Genomic DNA, 20,741 nt, shown 5'->3' with positions numbered 1-20,741 from the left:
CACCTAGGTCCCACGGTGAGGACTCCGACACGGACCGCAGTCCCAGACCGGCTAAGCGGGCTCGCTGGGAACCTTCCCCGACTTCATCACGCTGTTCGGGGTCTCAGCATGAGGACTCTCTGGAGGATGAAGCTGAGGTCGCAGCTCAGGGCTCTGATCCTGACGTTGCTCTCAATCTAGATACACCTGAAGGGGACGCCATAGTAAATGACCTTATAGCGTCCATCAACGAGGTGCTAGATCTTTCTCCCCCAACTCCACCTATACAGGAGTCGGCTTCGCAGCAGGAGAAGCACCAGTTTAGGTTTCCCAAACGTACACGGAGTGCGTTTTTCGATCACTCTAACTTCAGAGATGCTGTCCAGAAGCACAGAGCATTTCCGGACAAGCGCTTTACTAAGCGCCTTAATGACACACGTTACCCCTTCCCCCCCTGACGTAGTTAAGGGTTGGGCTCAGTGTCCCAAGGTGGATCCTCCAGTCTCTAGACTGGCGGCTAGATCCGTAGTATCAGTGGCAGATGGTTCATCGCTCAAGGATGCCACTGACAGGCAAATAGAGCTCCTGATGAAATCCATCTATGAAGCCATAGGCGCGTCTTTTGCTCCGGCCTTTGCAGCCGTGTGGGCACTCCAAGCTATCTCAGCTTGTCTGTCTGAGATTAATGCGGTCACACGTACCTCTGCTCCGCAAGTTGTGTCTTTGACTTCTCAGGCGTCGGCCTTTTCGTCCTACGCCATGAACGCCGTCCTGGACTCTGCGAGCCGTACAGCGGTAGCATCCGCCAATTCGGTGGCAGTCCGCAGGGCCATGTGGCTACGCGAATGGAAGGCAGACTCTGCTTCCAAGAAGTTCTTAACCGGTTTGCCATTTTCTGGCGACCGTTTGTTTGGCGAGCAATTGGACGAAATTATTAAACAATCCAAGGGAAAGGACTCGTCCTTACCCCAGTCCAAACCAAACAGACCTCAGCAACGAAAAATACAACCGAGGTTTCGGTCCTTTCGGCCCTCAGCCAGGTCCCATTCCTCCACGTCCAACAGGTCAGAGAAGGGCCAGAGGAACTCTTCTGCATGGCGGTCTAAGTCACGTCCTACAAAGACCGCCGGAGGAACCGCCTCCAAGGCGGCCTCCTCATGACTTTCGGCCTCCCCAAACCGCATCCTCGGTCGGTGGCAGGCTCTCCCGCTTTTGCGACGCCTGGTGGCCACATGTCAAAGACCGATGGGTAAGAGACATTCTGTCTCACGGTTACAGGATAGAGCTCAGTTCTCGTCCTCCGACTCGTTTCTTCAGAACATCTCCGCCCCCCGAGCGAGCCGATGCACTTTTTCAGGCGGTGAACACTCTGAAGGCAGAAGGAGTTGTGATCCTCGTTCCCCTTCAAGAACGTGGTCGCGGTTTTTACTCCAACTTGTTCGTGGTGCCAAAAAAGGACGGATCATTCCGTCCCGTTCTGGACCTCAAACTGCTCAACAGACACGTGAGAACCAGACGGTTCCGGATGGAATCTCTCCGCTCTGTCATCGCCTCGATGTCCCAAGGAGACTTCCTAGCATCAATCGACATCAGGGATGCTTATCTCCATGTGCCGATTGCACCAGAGCATCAACGCTTCCTGCGTTTCGCCATCGGGGACGAACACCTTCAGTTCGTGGCACTGCCTTTCGGCCTGGCGACAGCCCCACGGGTCTTCACCAAGGTCATGGCAGCAGTGGTGGCGGTCCTACACTCTCAGGGCCACTCGGTGATCCCTTACTTAGACGATCTTCTAGTCAAGGCACCCTCCCGGGTGGCATGTCAACACAGCCTGACCATTGCTCTGGAGACTCTCCAGAGGTTCGGGTGGATCATCAATTTCCCAAAGTCAAAATTGACACCGACCCAATCACTGACTTACCTCGGGATGGAGTTTCATACTCTCTCAGCGATAGTGAAGCTTCCGCTGGACAAACAGCGTTCACTGCAGACAGGGGTGCAATCTCTCCTTCGGGCCCAGTCACACCCCTTGAGGCGCCTCATGCACTTCCTAGGGAAGATGGTGGCAGCAATGGAGGCAGTTCCCTTTGCGCAGTTTCATCTGCGTCCACTTCAATGGGACATTCTCCGCAAATGGGACAGGAGGTCGACGTCCCTAGACAGGAACGTCTCTCTTTCACTGGCAGCCAAAACCTCTCTTCAGTGGTGGCTTCTTCCCACTTCCTTGTCGAAGGGAAAATCCTTCCTGCCCCCATCCTGGGCTGTGGTCACGACGGACGCGAGTCTGTCAGGGTGGGGAGCGGTCTTCCTCCACCACAGGGCTCAGGGAACCTGGACTCCGACAGAGTCCTCCCTTCAGATCAATGTTCTGGAGATAAGGGCAGTGTATCTAGCCCTAAAGGCGTTCCAGCGGTGGCTGGAGGGCAGGCAGATCCGAATACAGTCGGACAACGCCACGGCGGTCGCGTACATCAACCACCAGGGCGGCACACGCAGTCGTCAAGCCTTCCAAGAAGTTCGGCGGATTCTGCTGTGGGCGGAAGCCACAGCCTCCACCATCTCCGCAGTTCACATCCCGGGCGTAGAAAACTGGGAAGCAGACTTTCTCAGTCGCCAGGGCATGGACGCAGGGGAATGGTCTCTTCACCCGGACGTGTTTCAAGAGATCTGTTGCCGCTGGGGAACGCCGGACGTCGACCTCATGGCGTCTCGGCACAACAACAAAGTCCCGGCATTCATGGCACGGTCTCAAGATCACAGAGCTCTGGCGGCGGACGCATTAGTTCAGGATTGGTCGCAGTTTCGACTGCCTTATGTATTTCCTCCTCTGGCACTGCTGCCCAGAGTGTTACGCAAGATCAGGTCCGACTGCCGCCGCGCCATCCTCGTCGCTCCAGACTGGCCGAGGAGGTCGTGGTACCCGGATCTGTGGCACCTCACGGTGGGTCAACCGTGGGCACTCCCAGACCGTCCAGACTTGCTGTCTCAAGGGCCATTTTTCCATCTGAATTCTGCGGCCCTCAACCTGACTGTGTGGCCATTGAGTCCTGGCTCCTAGCGTCCTCAGGGTTATCTCAAGATGTCATTGCCACCATGAGACAGGCCAGGAAACCAACGTCCGCCAAGATCTATCACAGGGCTTGGAGGATCTTCTTATCCTGGTGCGCTGATCAGGGTTTTACCCCCTGGCCGTTTGCCTTACCCACTTTTCTTTCTTTCCTTCAATCCGGAATGGACAAGGGTTTGTCTCTCGGCTCTCTCAAGGGACAAGTATCGGCGCTTTCCGTGTTTTTTCAAAAGTGTCTAGCCAGGCTTCCGCAGGTCCGCACGTTCCTGCAGGGAGTTTGCCACATAGTCCCACCTTACAAGCGTCCGCTGGAACCCTGGGATCTTAACAGGGTGCTAACGGCTCTTCAGAAACCACCTTTCGAGCCGATGCGAGATGTCTCTCTATCACGCCTTTCGCAGGAGGTGGCCTTCCTAGTGGCAGTCACATCACTTCGGAGAGTGTCTGAGCTAGCAGCGCTGTCATGCAAAGCCCCCTTCCTGGTGTTTCACCAGGATAAGGTGGTTCTGCGTCCGGTCCCGGAATTTCTCCCTAAGGTGGTATCCCCTTTTCATCTCAATCAGGATATCTCCTTACCTTCTTTTTGCCCTCATCCAGTTCACCAATGTGAAAAGGATTTGCACTTGTTAGATCTGGTGAGAGCACTCCGGCTCTACATTTCTCGCACGGCGCCCCTGCGCCGTTCTGATGCGCTTTTTGTCCTTGTCGCTGGCCAGCGTAAGGGGTCGCAGGCTTCCAAGTCAACCTTGGCTCGGTGGATCAAGGAACCGATTCTTGAAGCCTACCGTTCTTCTGGGCTTCCGATTCCATCAGGGCTGAAAGCCCATTCTACCAGAGCCGTAGGTGCATCCTGGGCATTGCGGCACCAGGCTACGGCTCAGCAGGTGTGTCAGGCGGCTACCTGGTCGAGTCTGCACACTTTCACGAAACACTATCAGGTGCATGCCTATGCTTCGGCAGATGCCAGCCTAGGTAGGCGAGTCCTTCAGGCGGAGGTTGCCCACCTGTAAGAGGGGGCCGTTTTCGGCTCTTTTTATCGAGGTATTCTTTTACCCACCCAGGGACTGCTTTTGGACGTCCCAATTGTCTGGGTCTCCCAATGGAGCGACAAAGAAGGGAATTTTGTTTACTTACCGTAAATTCCTTTTCTTCTAGCTCCTATTGGGAGACCCAGCACCCGCCCCTATTCCCTTCGGGCTGTTGTTCTTTTGTGTACACATGTTGTTCATGTTGAATTGTTCTTTTGGTTCATGGTTTCAGTTCTCCGAACATCCTTCGGATTGAATTTACCTTAGACCAATTTATAAGTTTCCTCCTTCCTGCTTTGGCACTAAAACTGATGGGCCCGTGATGCACGGGAGGGTGTATAGGCAGAGGGGAGGGGTTACACTTTTTAAAGTGTAATACTTTGTGTGGCCTCCGGAGGCAGAAGCTATACACCAATTGTCTGGGTCTCCCAATAGGAGCTAGAAGAAAAGGAATTTACGGTAAGTAAACAAAATTCCCTTCATTTAGTAAAGCTATCTAAAGAACATTTGCTTCTCGTTTTTGTTTGTTTTTTGGGTTTTTTTTTTTGGGGGGGGGTTGGTTGTTGTGCGTTATTTGCGCACGTACACCAGGAAAACACCTTACATAAACTCTAAACTTTGATTCCTGTGTCCTTTTGGTTTCTGACACACATACGTCACTATACAAAAAAAATACAAGATGCCTGTTAAAGCATGGTACAGTACACTACGGCATGCTGTGGAATCCAATACAGGATGTGTAATGCATAGTATGCATTTTTTTATATATATATATTTTTTTCTTATGAGGCTACCACTATATGGCATTCATCATTAGCATCTGTTGACTCTACAAGTTCTAACTTTTTCATAGATTTGCAAGCCTTCAAAACCGGATCTCTCAGCTGACGAAGTTAATGTGGTAGGGTTGCAAATAAGTGGCTGACAGATGGTGCAAATGTATTCACCGGACCCAGTCCAGCGGCAATGTCAGTTAATCTATGATCATCAAACAAGAATCCTGTGGCTCCCCTTTTATCTGACTGCTTCCCTGGGTTCTTTTTTGGTTAGCCATCCAAGAGCAATGTCATTGCTGCAACATGACGCACATGTGACATAAAGCCAGAACTGCTCATGCAGGCAGGTAGTACCCTGTTTCCCTGAAAATAAGACACTGCCTTATATTAGTGCTTTTTTTCAGGGCAAAAAAAAAAATGTCTTATTTTCAGGGGGTGTCTTATTCTCGAGGAGACATGGTTGAGGGTAAGTTTACCCCCCACAAAAAGCAGACCCCCCCCACTTCCCCCCCCCCACTTCCCAGGATCATCATACTTACCAGCCCAGGGTGTCTGTATGGCTCCCTGATCCTTCTGTGATCTTCCATCAGGTGTGCTGCATGCCTCCCCTGCGTCTGGCTGACATCAGATCACACACACACACACACACACACACACACACACACACACACACACTTCTCCCTGTGATCTCCCTGCAGCTGTGCTCCCCTGCATCTGGCTGACATCAGATCTCATACACACACACACATACATACACACACACACACACACACACTCTCACACTGAGCTTTACATATTAGATATATACACACACACATATCAGATCACACTCACTCACACACAAGCACACACCCACCCCACTTCTTCCCACCCACCCCACGGTCCCAGCAGCTGTGCTGCACGCCGTGCTCCTCTGCCTCCTGCCGACACTCACAGATCCGATCGCATACACTCACACATCAGACAGCATACACGCACACATCCGATCGCATACACTCACACACACTGACGATATCGCACATACGCGCTCACACACTCACAACATCCGGAGATACCACATGCTTCCGGCCATGTGATCCTCCGGCAGGTCCTGTAAGGTCACTGCACTGCACAGTATCGCCGCCGAGAAGCAAGAGATGTCACTGGATGTTGTGAGTGTGTGGAATGGATGCGATCTGATGTGTGTGTGTAAGAGTGAGTGAGTGTGATCTGATGTGTGTGTGTGTGTGTGTGTGTGTGTGTGTGTGTGATCTGATCTGATCTGATGTGTGTGTGTGTGTGTGTGTGTGTGTGTGTTCCGCCGCTGCAGGACCTTGATGCGCTCACCTGCTCCCGGTCGGCTTCTGGTGAGTATGATCGGGGGTCTTCTCTCTCTTTTTTTCTTCTGTCTTCTCTCTTCTGGGGGTGCCCGCTGCCTATAATGAAGTATCCTGCAGTGTCTTTAACTCTTTCACCGCTGCATGACACTTCATTATTGACCGCAGCTATGTATTATTTTCAGGGGATGTCTTATATTAAAGCATCCCTGAAAACTCCTGCTATGTCTTATTTTCGTGGTACGTCTTATTTTCTGGGAAACACGGTATATGGTTCGCCTGAAGACCACAGCTTACTGACATGGCGGATGGACCAGTTCCTATGAATCGACTCACATAATCTCTACTGAATATTTTTTCCATAAATCTGAGAGGCTGGAATGTTTTACTTGAAGAATCTTAGCTTTAAAAAACCCACTTTGCTTAGTTTCAGTTGCATGTAGCCAAAAAGTCGCAAAGTGCCAGAAAATTAAAATCGAGCCAATTTAAATAATGGTTCATTACCGTTATGTACAGTATACTTCATTGTATAAATACTTGCAATGATGTATACTTTGTCTGGCATCGTGGCAAGTGTCAAACTATCTAGAGAGAAAGAGAGTACATGCAGTTTAAAACCATCTTGTACACACACTCTAGAAAATGCAGAGAGCCGAGTTGATTTTCACATAGCTCTCCCACATCTTTGTCACAATAGACTGCTAAGAAATAGTCACTATGAATCTTATTATGTCTGCCCCAACTAGAACATATGTGCCGCTTGTGTCAATCTCCGACTTACCCAGCCAGGAATTCATATTGTATTTGTTGTATGCTTACCCAAAGCGTAACAAGATGACCCTGCGTGGTGAACAAAAGCTTCAGTGGGCTACTTTTCATATGGTGCGTCCTTTTTTTTTTTTTTCTTCTCCACTGAGTTGTAGTTTTGAATGACACCATTAATTTTACCATTACAGGGGTCACCTTGTCGTTGGCAGATTTATTTATTTATTTTTACATCTGCGCACGTGCCCCTGCCGTTCATAATCTTCATCGCAGTGTCTTCAAATGGCGCTGGAGATCGCAGTACATGCATGCGCAGATTTCAGTGCCATTTTAATGTAGACAGATTTACTGTGGCAATACGCACGCATAGCGCGATATTGAAATAAAGAAAAGGGGTCATGCCAGAGGACGCCGGAGGAGGAATGAACACGAGGACCCACAAAGTTCTTCCCACTATTGCACCCGTCAATCAAAGTTCAGTGAATTTCTGCAACTTAGATTAGAGATATTTCATCAACCAACCATCTGATCTTTCTATAACAGGTATGCCTGGATTCAGCATCTTACTGCCAGTATAGCACTGCCTTTACTTCATATCGGAAAATCCTGCTGGTTGGGTCTCCTTTTAAATGCACTAGAAAAGGCAGGAAAAGTGCAGTTCAAGTTGTGCATGGAAAAAAAACAACTCCCAATTCCGCAGTTGTTTTTTGCGTTTCGTTTGTACAGTGTTCATACACCTGGTAACACGATTATCCAGGAATGCATGATTACAGTGACACAAGTTTGTTATTATTTGTTTTTATTATTATTAATTTTGATATTATTAATATTTTTATTTCAACATTAAAAACATTTCAGAAAACACATATATTCTAGAAAAAATTGCCATTTTCCAAGACCCATAAAATTTTCAGTTGATTTAGTAAAGTCATGTCAAGTTTTCAGGTCCAACTAGTTCAACCTTCCGCCAAATTTTATTTTATATTATCTAATATATGAAGGTGTGTGTGTGTGTATGCATGTATGTATGTATGTAATGTGTGTGTGTGTGTGTGTGTGTATGTCCGCTAAACGAATCCGCACCGTCGCATTTACAATAACGAAATTTTGCACAGACGCCTCATGTGACTCAGGGAACGTCATAGACTATGTTTTGACACGAAAATTTAACCCCGCGTTTTACAGTTACTCTCCAAAATCCTGCCTCCATTAAACTGAATGGAGGTGGGAGCTACATGCTATTAATAGCACCAGTCAATGGTTGCTATAGGAACACAATAAACTGTTAATATAAGAAGGTTATGCGTGAGGTAATAAGATGTCGGTGGGGAGACTGATAGAGATAGACAGAAAAAGACAGACAGAGACACAGACAGCCGTGGAGAGAGAGAGACAGACACAGAGATGGAGACAGATAGAGACAGACAGACAGAGACATAGACACAGACAAGGAAAGAGACTGACAGAGACAGACAGACAGCGACACACAGACAGAGACTGGGAGAGAGACAGAGACAGTTGCTATCCCGGGCAACGCCCGGGTACTACAGCTAGTATTATATATTAATATATTATAATATTTTGTCACTAAATCATTTATAACTTTCAATGTTATATGTACTGAGGAAATCATCCAGCTCTTTTTCATAAGCTGTCATAGTGTCGCCATTACTACCTCTTGTGGTAGGGCATTCCACCATCTAACTACTCTTAACTGTAAAGAACACTTTCCTATTTACGAGATGCCAGAATTGCCTTACTTCCACTCACAGTGAGTGCCGCTTGGTCCTTAGTTTTGTCATGTGCCAGTCCTTTTGTATTGACCACCCATGTATTTATACATATAAATGAGATCTCTGCTATGTCTTTTTTCTAAGCCAAACAAATCCAACTTTTTCAACCTATCATATGTGAGGCCTTCCATTCCTTGTAATAATCTGGATACCCGCCTTTGAACTGACTAACTTCTTAATATTCTTTTTAATATGTGGAGCCTAAAACTGGATCCCATATTCCAGATGTGGCCTTACAAGTGACTTATAGAGGGGTAACAATACGTTGGGATCACAGGATCGAATAGCTCTTTTTATACACCCTAAAATCTTGTTTGCTTTAGCAGCTGCTGCCTGACATTGAGTACTAGTGCTCAGCTTATTTGTAATGAGAATACCCAAGTCCTTCTGTTCTGTAGTCTCGAGCTTACTTCCATTTAATGTATACGCAGGTATAGGATTACTCCATCCTAGGTGCAGTACTCTACATTTGTCAACATTAAATCTCATTTGCCAAGTATCTGTCTATTCAGACATCTCATAAAGATCGTTTTGTAATATTGTACTATGAAGGTCAGATTTTAGTATCCTACATAGTTTGGTGTCTTCAGCAAACACTCCGACGCTTTACTCTCAATCCTATCTGCAAGGTCATTAATAAAGAGATGTATTGCTGACATTTTTATTTGTGCCATTTTTGGGAGCATACATCATTTTGATAGCTTCTTATTGCTCTATATGGGTGCAACAGTACCAAATATGTTTATTTAAAAACACATGTTATCTTTAATGGGTAATAAGGAGGGTGAGAACTTTGTTGTGTATTTTTATAAACTTATTTTTACATTTTTTAATTTTATTTTTTTTGTAGTCACCTTAGTGAACTTGAACCTGTGATCATCCACTCGCTTATACTACAATACCATAGAGTATACATATATAGAATTTCAAAAGACCTTGTGCAAACTTTTTTTTGTATTTATTGGCTATTTGTTACTAGGATTTTTTTTCCAGACCTCATTTCTTCATAACCGCACCTTATTATTGTACTGTTTATTTGGAATCACAGCCTATAATAGAGATTTAGCATTTCAAGTTGATTTTTTTCTGCACTATATATTGGAGACTCAAAAGTGGTACATGGGTCATGATGCAACTGATAGGTGAGTCTTTGAGCCAGCATGTTGAGTCAATATTATAGATTTGGTAAGTTACATGTGTAGTACCCATTTGCCAAGTCAACTTGTGCAGTGCCACTTGATCAATCCTTTCATACTAACTTTCCTACTAATCATTTCATACTGAGAATTGCACTCAAGGTGAAAATTGATGTCAAACAAGGCAGTGTTAGTTTCTGATTTGCTTAGCTTTTGCTCCTATGTATAATCTGACAGTAAGCCAGGTTGTTAGTAGTACTAAAATTGTCACTGCTACCTGTTGGAGTTGGCTCACTATTCTTACTGTATACAGTTGTGCTCAAAAGTTTACATACCCCGACAGATTTCTCGCTTTCTTGGCCTTTTTTCAAAGAACATGAATGATAACACACACTTTTTTTCCCACTCATGGTTAGTGGTTGGGTGAAGCCATTTATTGTCAACTATTGTGTTTTTACTCTTTTTAAATCATAATCACAAAGAAAAACATCCAAATGACCCTGATCAAAAGTTCACATACCCTAGTTCTTAATGCCATGTATTGCTCCCTTTAACATCAATGGCAGCTTGAAGTGTTTTGTGGTAGTTGTGGATGAGGCTCTTTATTTTCTCAGATGGTAATGTTGCCCATTCTTCTTGGCAAAAAGCCTCCAGTTCCTATAAATTCCTGGGCTTTCTTGCATGAACTGCGCGCTTGAGTTCTCCCCAGAGTGGCTCAATAATATTGAGTTCTGGAGACTGAAATGGCCACTCCAAAACCTTCACTTTGATCTGCTGTAGCCAATGACAGGCCTTGTGTTTTGGATTGTTGTCATGTTGCAACGTCCAAGTATGTCCCATGCGCAGCTTCCGGGCTGATGAGTGCAAATTTGCCTCCGGTGTTTGCTGATAATGTGCTGCATTCATCTTTCCTTCAACTTTGACCAAGTTTCCTATCCCTTTGTAGCTAACACATCCCCACATCATCAGTAATCCACCTCCATGCTTTACAGTAGGAATGGTGTTCCTTTCATCATAGGCTTTGTTGACACTTCTCCAAATGTAACATTTTCTGGTTGTGGCCAAAAAGTTAGATCTCATCACTCCAAATTACCTTGTCCCAGAAGTTTGGAGGCTTGTCTCTGTGCTGTTTGGCGTATTGTAGGCGAGATACCTTGTGTCATTTGTGCAGTAATAGCTTAATTTGTGACTTGACCATGCAGCCCATTTTTGTTCAAATGCCTCCTTATTGTGCATCTTGAAACCGCCACACGGCTAGTTTTCAGTGAGTCCTGTACTTCATATGATATTTGTGGGTTTTTCTTTGCATCCCAAACAATCCTGGCAGTTGTGGACGAAATTTGTGTTGATCTACGTGATCGTGGTTTGGTTTTTACAGAGCCACTGATTTTCCATTTGTTTAATCACAGTTTGAACACTGGTGACTGACATTACCAATTCCTTAGAAATCTTTTTGTATTCCTTTCCTGTTTTTATACAGTTCAACTATCTTTTCCCTTAGTCGTTGACAATTCTTTTGCTTTCCCCTTGACTTACAATCCAGAAATGTCAGTGGCTGAATGAAAGATTCAAGAGTCTGTCTGGATCCCAGAAACTCACTCAGCTTTTATGCACACACTGATTACAAGCAAACACGTCACAGGTGAGGATGGTACCTTCATTAGCCATTCAAACCCATTTGTGTCAACCTCTGTGCAAGTTATCAGGCCAAAAATTACCAGGGCATGTGAACTTTTGATCAGGGTCATTTGGATGTTTTTGATTGTCATTATGCTTTAAAAAGAGAAAACACAGTAGTCTGACAATAAATGGCTTCACTCAACCACTAACCAGCCATGAGTGGAAAAATAGTTTGCGTTATTATTCATATTCTCTGAAAAAAGGCCAGGAAAACAAAAAATCTGCTGGGGTATGTAAACTTTTGAGCACAACTGTAAGGCCGGGGCCACACTGGGCACTAGTGCGATGCTCTCATGACACTCGGCTCGTGCTGGTAGCACAGCAGGAGCAGAGTGTCATGCTAGTATCCCTGTGACTGAGGTCCGACTGTGCGAGCGGACCTCAGCTGCGGGGGGCGGCCGGTGCTGAGCAAGGGCGGGCCACTGCTGCGGAGGGGCGGGAGGGATTTATCTCCCTCTCTCCAACGTAGCCGGCTAATTCCGATTCTCGCCCTGCACTCGTACACCAGTGTAGCACTTGAATGGGTGCGAGAGAAAAGCGTCTTGCATTACAATCGCAGCATGCTGCGATTGTTTTATCGGTCCGATTAGAGCCGAGAAAATAATCGCTCATGTGCGCGGTCACACAGGCTAGAATTGGTCCGAGTGGAATGCGATGTTTTATTGCACTCCACTCGCATCGATTTTCTCGCTGTGTGGCTTCGGCCTAAATATTATTATTAGTTTTGTCTGCTTACATCCATGCAGTCAAAGCTAACTTCATGAATTCCCTTCAGACAACATCATTTTCCTTGAAAGTCTTCTACTATTCTTATGCAGATCCCATTATAACACTATACCTGCTATCATCCTGAAAGTCCATAATATCGTGTTATCCGTTCTTCCCTAGCTTGTGTGATGTTAATCACTGCTTGGCAACTATTTTTGGGGCTGCCTCACAAGCACATTGCTAAAATTTCATGACCCTCTAGAGTTAATCCCTTCCTGAATCATTTTTAAAATTATTCATAAGTAAAACTGGATATAAGGGTTAACAAAAAGCATTCATAAAACATTCCTTTTTGTTCCTTTTTTTTTATGTGCTTTTCCGTTTTATAAGACGCACCCCAAATTTAGACATGTAAAAAAAAAGAAAAATGGGGTCTGTCTTATACTCCGATGTAGTCTTACCGGAGGGGGGCAGCAGTGGTGGTGAAGTGGGTCACAGGATGCATAGACTGTGCTAGCAGCAGCGGCGGCTCAGTGGCGTCACAAGCGGCGGCTTAGTGGTGGAGCAGGCCGGTGCGGTCAGCATCCTAGTCTGTCCACGGTCCTGGTTCAAATGATTGTACCTGGAGCGGCGCATGCGCAGATGGAGCTCTCTTCCAAGGGCTCCATCTGCGCATGCGCCGACTCCCGGCACCATCATTTGAAACTGGGACTGCGCGGACACACTGGGACACCTGCCGCACAGCCACCCGCCCGCACAGAGATGCAGATGGCCTCCAGGACAGGAGGCAGCAGGCACCCGGTTGCCCGCACGCAGCCACCTGGCTGCACGAACGCACCCGGTCACCGCACAGACAGCCCCCCCCCCCCGGTAAGCTATATTTGGATTTTAAGACGGACCCCTCATTTTCCTCCCAAATTTTTGGGAGGAAAAGTGCATCTTATAATCCAAAAAATACGGTATTCATTTTCTGATGAAGAGCGGTTATTTCACTATGCAGAGCAGTGGAACGGTGCTGAATCATGGAGAAGGCCAGGTGGGTGAGTATATGAACACATACATGCTACATTACATACACATATACACAGATTTGTTTAAAAAATCTTCTGGAGGAACTTCTTTAATACATTCCTTTTCCAGATCATTCTGCAACCTCAGATGTTCTCCTTGGCATATGATCTTTTGGCTGAGAATCCTCTAACTTCCTGCGATGTCACATCAGATTTTTACTGAGTTTCTGACTCTGGAATCTGACGTGACATTCATGCTGTGTTGTGGGCTGGGTTCTATCCAGCAGAGCTCACTCACTACTTCTGTGTATACAGCTGCAGGTACAGCTCTCCCATCTCAGCACATTTCTCCATCCAGAGCTCTCCCTTGTATTGGTATACAAGCCGCAGAATGTGTATACATGTACACACACCCTGCTCTATAACATATGTAATAAATATATATGCATGTGTGTATGTATATATTAAGGGGCCGATGAAAATATCTTTTGAGGAAAGATATGTATCACAGTGATTATTATCCTCTGTGATGTAAGCCTGGAAGCTATTTCCAGTACATATAAAATTGAGAGGTTTAATAGGGTTGACAAGGGCCAGGTTCATGAGGAGCCAGAGAAATAGGTGGGACTGGCTGCTCACTAGAGATGAGCGAACCTTTGAAGGTTCGGTTCGCTGACCTCCACTGGTTCAAACTTGGCCCAAGCCCGTTTCAGAATCACCGATTGACAGTTTGAGTCTCTGCACACATACAGCCAGCTATAAGCAGATCACTTCCAGGGGAAGGTGGGCGGGCTTCTTCAATTTTATTTTTTTTTTTTTGCACACTACATCTAATCACACCGTTGTTACCCCCAGTGCGAGCCGTTCAAACACTGCAAGCGGCTCGCACAGCACTGAGCACCAAGCGTTGCTCGCACAAGTGAAGTTCGCACGTAAAGCATCCAAACTCCTACTCTGTTTTCTTTAAGTCTGTGTTCGGTTTGAAAACTGAACCTCGGGTTCGCTCATCTCTACTGCTCGCATATCCCCACCCTGAGGCGTGGTATGACGGACATAAGAAATTCCAGGTGTGTTCATTAGGTGTCTGTGTGTGGAGGTTTGCAGATCTCCAGTGTTTGTCTTTACTAAGGACTAAGAGATGGACGTTAACCTGTGCAGATGAATCTGCACATTGGTATGGAATATTTACAAAAAAGGCTTTTTTGGTTTGTTATCCTGAGTAGTTTAATTGAGTCTAAAATAAACCTGCCCAGACGTTTTACTGAAAATGCTTTCTGTGCCTACATCAACCCCCAACCAAGTGAGCTGCATCCCTACAGTATATATTGTGCATACACCCTGCTGTATTCCCTCCATTATATACTGTACATTCACTTATACTTCTTCCCCCATCCATCCATCCTGTTACAGTAGAACATGATTAGTCAGTGATTGAGGAGTCTAGGATAATCTTTATTGCCAGGGCTGGTGTTCTGGTCCTTTTTTGTTACTTTTATGCACTATATAAGTGTGTTGCCTGCAGCAGTGTCCTGGACAGGGTGATAACAGAGGCTGCCTGTGAAATTGGGGAAGGAATGAGATAGGTATGGGCAGAGTTACAAGGGAAGGGCTTAGTCTGCTTTCACAGAACGTTTTTTTAACATACGTCATGAACGTTTTTTTTGCTGTAAAAGTGGATCCTGTTTTTACAAAGAAAAACGCACGCAAACGCATGTGTTATTTTGCAGGATCCTGCCTCTTGAGATTTATGGGCGGGCATTGGAGTCATGTGATCGGTAGTGAGGGGAACTGAACGTGATAGACTGGGAGTCGGCATCTGACAGCTGCAGACGCTGGTAACCAAGGTAAACATCGGGTAACTAAGCGAAGTGCTTTGCTTGGATACCCGATATTTACCTTGGTTACGAGCGTCCGTAGCTGCTAGGAGCCGGGCTGCCTGCATACTTAACCAAGGTAAAGATCGGGTAACTAAGCAAAGCGCATTGCTTGGTTACCTGATATTTACCTTGGTTACGAGCGTCCGCCACTCTCAGGTGGGGGAGAGAGGGAGGGGGAGAGAGAGACTGATCACTCCAGGCTGGTTTCTGGGCATGCTCAGTAGAGCAAGCAGGATCTTGTCTATCAGCATGCCAGCGTTCACATGCGTTTGCGTTTAGTATAGTCAGGATCCAGTGAAAAACAGTATTTGGACGCAGCTCAAAAACGCTACAAGTAGTGTTTTTGAAAAAAGTTAAACTGCAAGTGGCTGGATCCTCACTATAACGCACGCAAACACATGTGAATGCATGTTGACGCGAGTCCATTGCAAATGCATTGAAATGAAAACGCATTTGCACTGGATCTGTTTTTGCGTTAAAAAAAGTTCATGACGCATGTTAAAAAAACGTAGTGTGTAAGCCGCCTTACTGCCGGTTTATAGCTAGTCACAAAGGTGGATGGGAAATGTAGTCAGAAGGGAGCAGGGGATTCTGAAAAGGAAGCGATGGCTGTGACAACAGAGCTGATGCCAAGGGATAGGAAGTGACAGAAAAGTATAAATCAACATGAAAATTGGCAGAAAAGGTATACAAGGTTCTTTAGGAGCATTATCCCTAAAGATTTACAGCAAAACAAGTAACTGAATTGAGGTAGGGGATAACCTCTTTAAATGTGTTCTTTTTAGTATGCGATCACTAAAGATTCGTATACTGCCTGATACAGGTCAGTGACCTTTTTGTTTTTGTATTTTAGGCATAGATCTTTTTGGTTTTATTTATGGGATGCTCGATCTGTTCATGTTATGGGAATATAGATACCTCAGATCTTTCAGTTGCTGTAATTACAATGTACTATCAACAGTGGATAGCAGATTGCAAAACATTTTTATTTTTCATGTTTTTCCAGCTCAATGTGCTTCATACAGAACTAGCAAAGCAGCTGGCAGATAGAATGGTGCTGCCATTAATACAGTTCCGTGAGAAAGACCTCACAGGTAAGATATTTCCTTTTTATAGTCGGAAAAAGCTCTTAGCAGAATCAAAGTTAATTTCCTAAAGTGATTTAAAAAAAAAAACAAACAAAAAAAAACACTTTTTTTTATCAAGTTTTATTTTTTTTTAATTAGATTATTTTTTGCTTTTAATAGATCTAATTATAAAGATTGGTTTTGAAGCTTTTGTGTCTGAGGACATTGAGCTTGTTAGCATATATTAGTTCTGTATTTTGATAACGCACATTTGCCTTAACCTTTGGTTCCCCCAATGAGTCTATGGTGAAATACATATGGATATGCGTTGAGTGTAGAATGCGGTTATTGGCAGGGATTCTATAAAATTCACATATTGACTACAATGAATACATGTGCAGTCTATTGTGGTCTGGAAAGGGACATCGACCAAACATGTGATCTTCTGAATTTGGCCCAATGGTTTTAGCCTACACAGCGAAGTACTACAGTGCCTTGCAAAAGTATTCGTCCCCCTTGAATTTTTCAACCTTTTCCCACGTTTCAGGCTTCAAACATAAAGATAAAAATTGTAATGTTATGGTGAAGAATCAACAACAAGTGGGACACAATTGTGAAGTCGAACGAAATTTATTGCTTTTTTTAAAAATAAATAACTGAAAAGTGGGTCGTGCAATATTATTCATCCCCTTTAAGTTAATACTTTGTAGCGCCACCTTTTGCTGCGATTACAGCTGCAAGTCTCTTGGGGTATGTCTCTATCAGTTTTGCACACCGAGAGACTGACATTATTGCCCATTCTTCCTTTGCAAGTAGCTCGAGCTGAGTGAGGTTGGATGGAGAGCGTTTGTGAACAGCAGTTTTCAGCTCTTTCCACAGATTCTCGATTTGGATTCAGGTCTGGACTGTGACTTGGCCATTCTAACACCTGGATACGTTTATTTGTGAACCATTCCATCGTAGATTTTGCTTTATGTTTGGGATCATTGTCTTGTTGGAAGACAAATCTCCGTCCCAGTCTCAGGTCTTTTGCAGTCTCCAACAGGTTTTCTTCAAGAATGGTCCTGTATATTTGGCTCCATCCATATTCCCATCAATTTTAACCCCCTTCCCTATCCCTGCTGAAGGCCCAAACCATGATGCTGCCACCACCATGTTTGACAGTGGGGATGGTCTGTTTAGGGTCATGAGCTGTGTTGCTTTTACGCCAAACATATCATTTGGCATTGTGCCCAAATAGTTTGATTTTGGTTTCATCTGACCAGAGCACCTTCTTCCACATGTTTGGTGTGTCTCCCAGGTGGCTTGTGGCAAACGTTAAACAACATTTTTTATGGATATCTTGGAGAAATGGCTTTCTTTTTGCCACTCTTCCATAAAGGCCAGATTTGTGCAGTGTATGACTGATTGATTGTTGTCCTATGGACAGACTCTCCCACCTCAGCTGTAGATCTCTGCAGTTCATCCAGAGTGATCATGAGCCTCTTGGCTGCATCTCTGATCAGTCTTTTCCTTGTTTGAGATGAAAGTTTGGATGGACGGCCGGGTCTTGGTAGATTTGCAGTGGTATGATACTCCTTCCATTTCAATATGATCGCTTGCACAGTGCTAATTGGGATGTTTAAAGTTGTAGAAATCTTTTTGTAACCAAATCCAGCTTTAAACTTTTCCACAACAGTATCACGGACCTGCCTGTTGTGTTCCTTGGTCTTCATGATGCTACCTGTGTTTTAAACAGAACACTGAGACTATCACAAAGCAAGTGCATTTATACGGAGACTAGATTACACACAGGTGGATTATATTTATCATCAGTAGTCATTTAGGACAACATTGGATCGTTCAGAGATCCTCAATGAATTTCTGGAGTTAAGCGGGCTTTACACGCTACGATATCGTTAATGAATTATCGTCGGGGTCACGGTGTTTGTGACGCATCTCCGGCGTCATTAACGGGATCGCAGCGTGTGACACTTATGAGCGACCTTAAACGATCGCAAAATTGTTTGCTGCTGAGAGGTTGTCCTGAAACAAAAAATCGTTTTCTGCTTATTAGCGATGTTGTTCCTCGTTCCTGCGGCAGCACACATCGCTGTGTGTGCCACCGCAGGGGCGACTAACATCTCCTTACCTGCCTCCACCAGCAATGCAGAAGGAAGGAGGTGTGCGGGATGTTAAGTCCCACTCATCTCCGCCCCTCTGCTTCTATTGGACGCCTGCCGTGTGATGTCGCAGTAATGCCGCACGACCCTCCCGCTTAGAAAGGAGGTGGTTTGCCGGCCAGAGCGACGTTGCAGAGCAGGTATGTGCGTCTGTTGCTGCCGTAGCGATAATGTTCGCTATGGCAGCGATCACCACATATCAGCCGTTCGACAGGGGCAGGTGCTATCGCGCTCGACATCACCAGCAAATGCTAGCGATGTCGCAGCGTGTAAAGCCCGCTTTAGTTAGCTGCACTGAAAGTAAAGGGGACGAATAATACTGCACGCCCCAATTTTCAGGTGTGTGTTGTTTTGTTTTGGTTTTGGTTTTTTTTAAAGGTTAAAATAAGCAATACATTTCGTTCAACTTCATAATTGTGTCCCACTTGTTGTTGATTCTTCACCATAACATTAAAATTTTTATTTTATGTTTTAAGCCTGAAATGTGGGAAAAGGAAGAAAAGTTCAAGGGGGCCGAAAACTTTCGCAAGGCACTGTATGTAAATAGGGCCTACATCAAGTGTCAATATGCCATTGCTGTAGGATTTCTTGTCAAAGAAGGTCTTCTACTGCAAGAGCCATATTTAGGTTTCCAGGATTTTTAAAAAGTGGTCTGCTTTTTTATTTTGGAAATATTACCACTTTTGTCTTTTGTGCTGTGTCTGGTATTTCAAGTACATTTTCTTAAAGTTCAATTAATTTAATAAAACAGTAGTTTATAGTTTACCACATCTGTTTATTACTTAGGTTTTTACATTAATTTATTTTTTATTATTTTGTTTTACAGAAGTAAGCACATTAAAAGATCTTTTTCTTCTTGCTAGCAATGGTATGTCTGTTTTCAAATACAGATACTCTTTTATGAAATTATTCTGATATTGGTCCCATGACATTCTCATGCTTTACAGAATTATTTATTAATTGCATGTTGGATTTGGTTCTTTGCAGAGCATGACCTGTCCATGGCTAAGTACAGCAGGTTGCCCAAAAAGAGAGAGAATGAAAAAGTAAGCAATTAGCTGTTACACTAGACAATGATGATTATATCTATGGAAAAAAAAAGTTTTGAGTCCTAAATCCTCACTCACATCCAGAATGACCTTGCGGGCCAATTGCAGTTTACACTCTGAGAAAATGGAGTAGTGATCAATTGGGAAATGCTGATATTTTATAGTACAGTAATACATTATGCATATAACTTCATATATAAGGATATTAGATACATATTGACAGATTTCTATATTTTCTCCACCATGGGTTTTATGATACTTTAACTCCAAAGAATATATATTATCAACAAACAAACAGAAATCAGAGTATATTGTATCAAATAGTTTTTATTTTACAAAAATATTTTTTAAAAATACATTTGTTTATTCCAAATCACTAAAAAAACATCAAAAAATCAAGAAAAAACATCACTTGAAAAACTGTTTTTCAAGTGATGTTTTTTCTTGATTTTTTTGATTTTTATTCCAAATCACTAAACGTTTTTAAAAAAATATTTTTGTAAAATAAAAACTATTTGATACAATATACTCTGATTTCTGTTTGTTGATAATATATATAAGGATATGTCTCATATGACTACTTTTATGATATTAGATAATGATTATTTGCTGTCTTATATTTATGATCGAATTGGACAAAAAGATCAGCACTCAGATCCAGCAGTGACACCGATAGTCCATAGTTTTTGGCCAAGAGCCTTACAAACCTACTCCTACTTGCCTGCATCGCCGTCGCATATTCTGATTAGTAGAACCTGCTCACCACGGATCCTTGCTCATATCCAGAATGATGTGGATGGCACACTGTAGCAATAATGTTGCACTGGACCTACTGATCAGAAGAGAGGCAATGGATGTGGGTGGTTAGGATAAGTTTTGCAGTACTGTTTTAGTGGCCTAGCCTACTGATGTGGCCACTGGACCAGGATCTCGCAAATCTTTTAGATTAATGTGAATTCCTGACACACTTGTGTAGTTAGTTTTAGTCCCATTTTAAAAGCTTGGTATATTTGGAAAGGCCCTTTAAAACTGGCAACTACACAATTTAAATCTTCTTAAAATGCTACCCCTTTTTCATAATAATTCTACTTTTTTTTGTACTTACATCTTGTCACCTAGGTTACAGTCCACCGCTGCAGTTTAGCAATAATGGTCAAACATTTTTCAATTGCACTTTTAAACACTGCACTGAAACTGGTATAATTGTAGCGCACCATTAGCTCCTGATCTGGCCAGCTTTAGTGGTACTGCCCTCCTCAAGTGCTGCAGAGACAAAGCAGCCTCTTATAGCCCCATCAAAGAGCACACTGTTTTGGTCAGCGGTGTAA

General features: G+C 44.2%; 1 protein-coding gene across 1 annotated transcript in view; it reads left to right on the top strand.

Moving 5' to 3' along the window:
* APPL2 (adaptor protein, phosphotyrosine interacting with PH domain and leucine zipper 2) overlaps positions 1-20,741 on the top strand; it is a 75,735-nt gene that overhangs the window by 16,307 nt on the left and 38,687 nt on the right. The window contains exons 4-6 of the mRNA XM_075344740.1: positions 16,142-16,229; positions 19,191-19,232; positions 19,352-19,410. Of these exons, the coding sequence (XP_075200855.1) occupies positions 16,142-16,229; positions 19,191-19,232; positions 19,352-19,410 (189 nt within the window). The remainder of the gene's footprint in view (positions 1-16,141; positions 16,230-19,190; positions 19,233-19,351; positions 19,411-20,741) is intronic.

This window comes from Anomaloglossus baeobatrachus, chromosome 4 (assembly GCF_048569485.1).
Source record: "Anomaloglossus baeobatrachus isolate aAnoBae1 chromosome 4, aAnoBae1.hap1, whole genome shotgun sequence".
In the NCBI taxonomy this organism is placed as follows: domain Eukaryota; kingdom Metazoa; phylum Chordata; class Amphibia; order Anura; family Aromobatidae; genus Anomaloglossus; species Anomaloglossus baeobatrachus.
The sequence above is the reverse complement of the archived record's forward strand: the minus strand, read 5'-3'. Positions and strand labels throughout refer to the sequence as shown.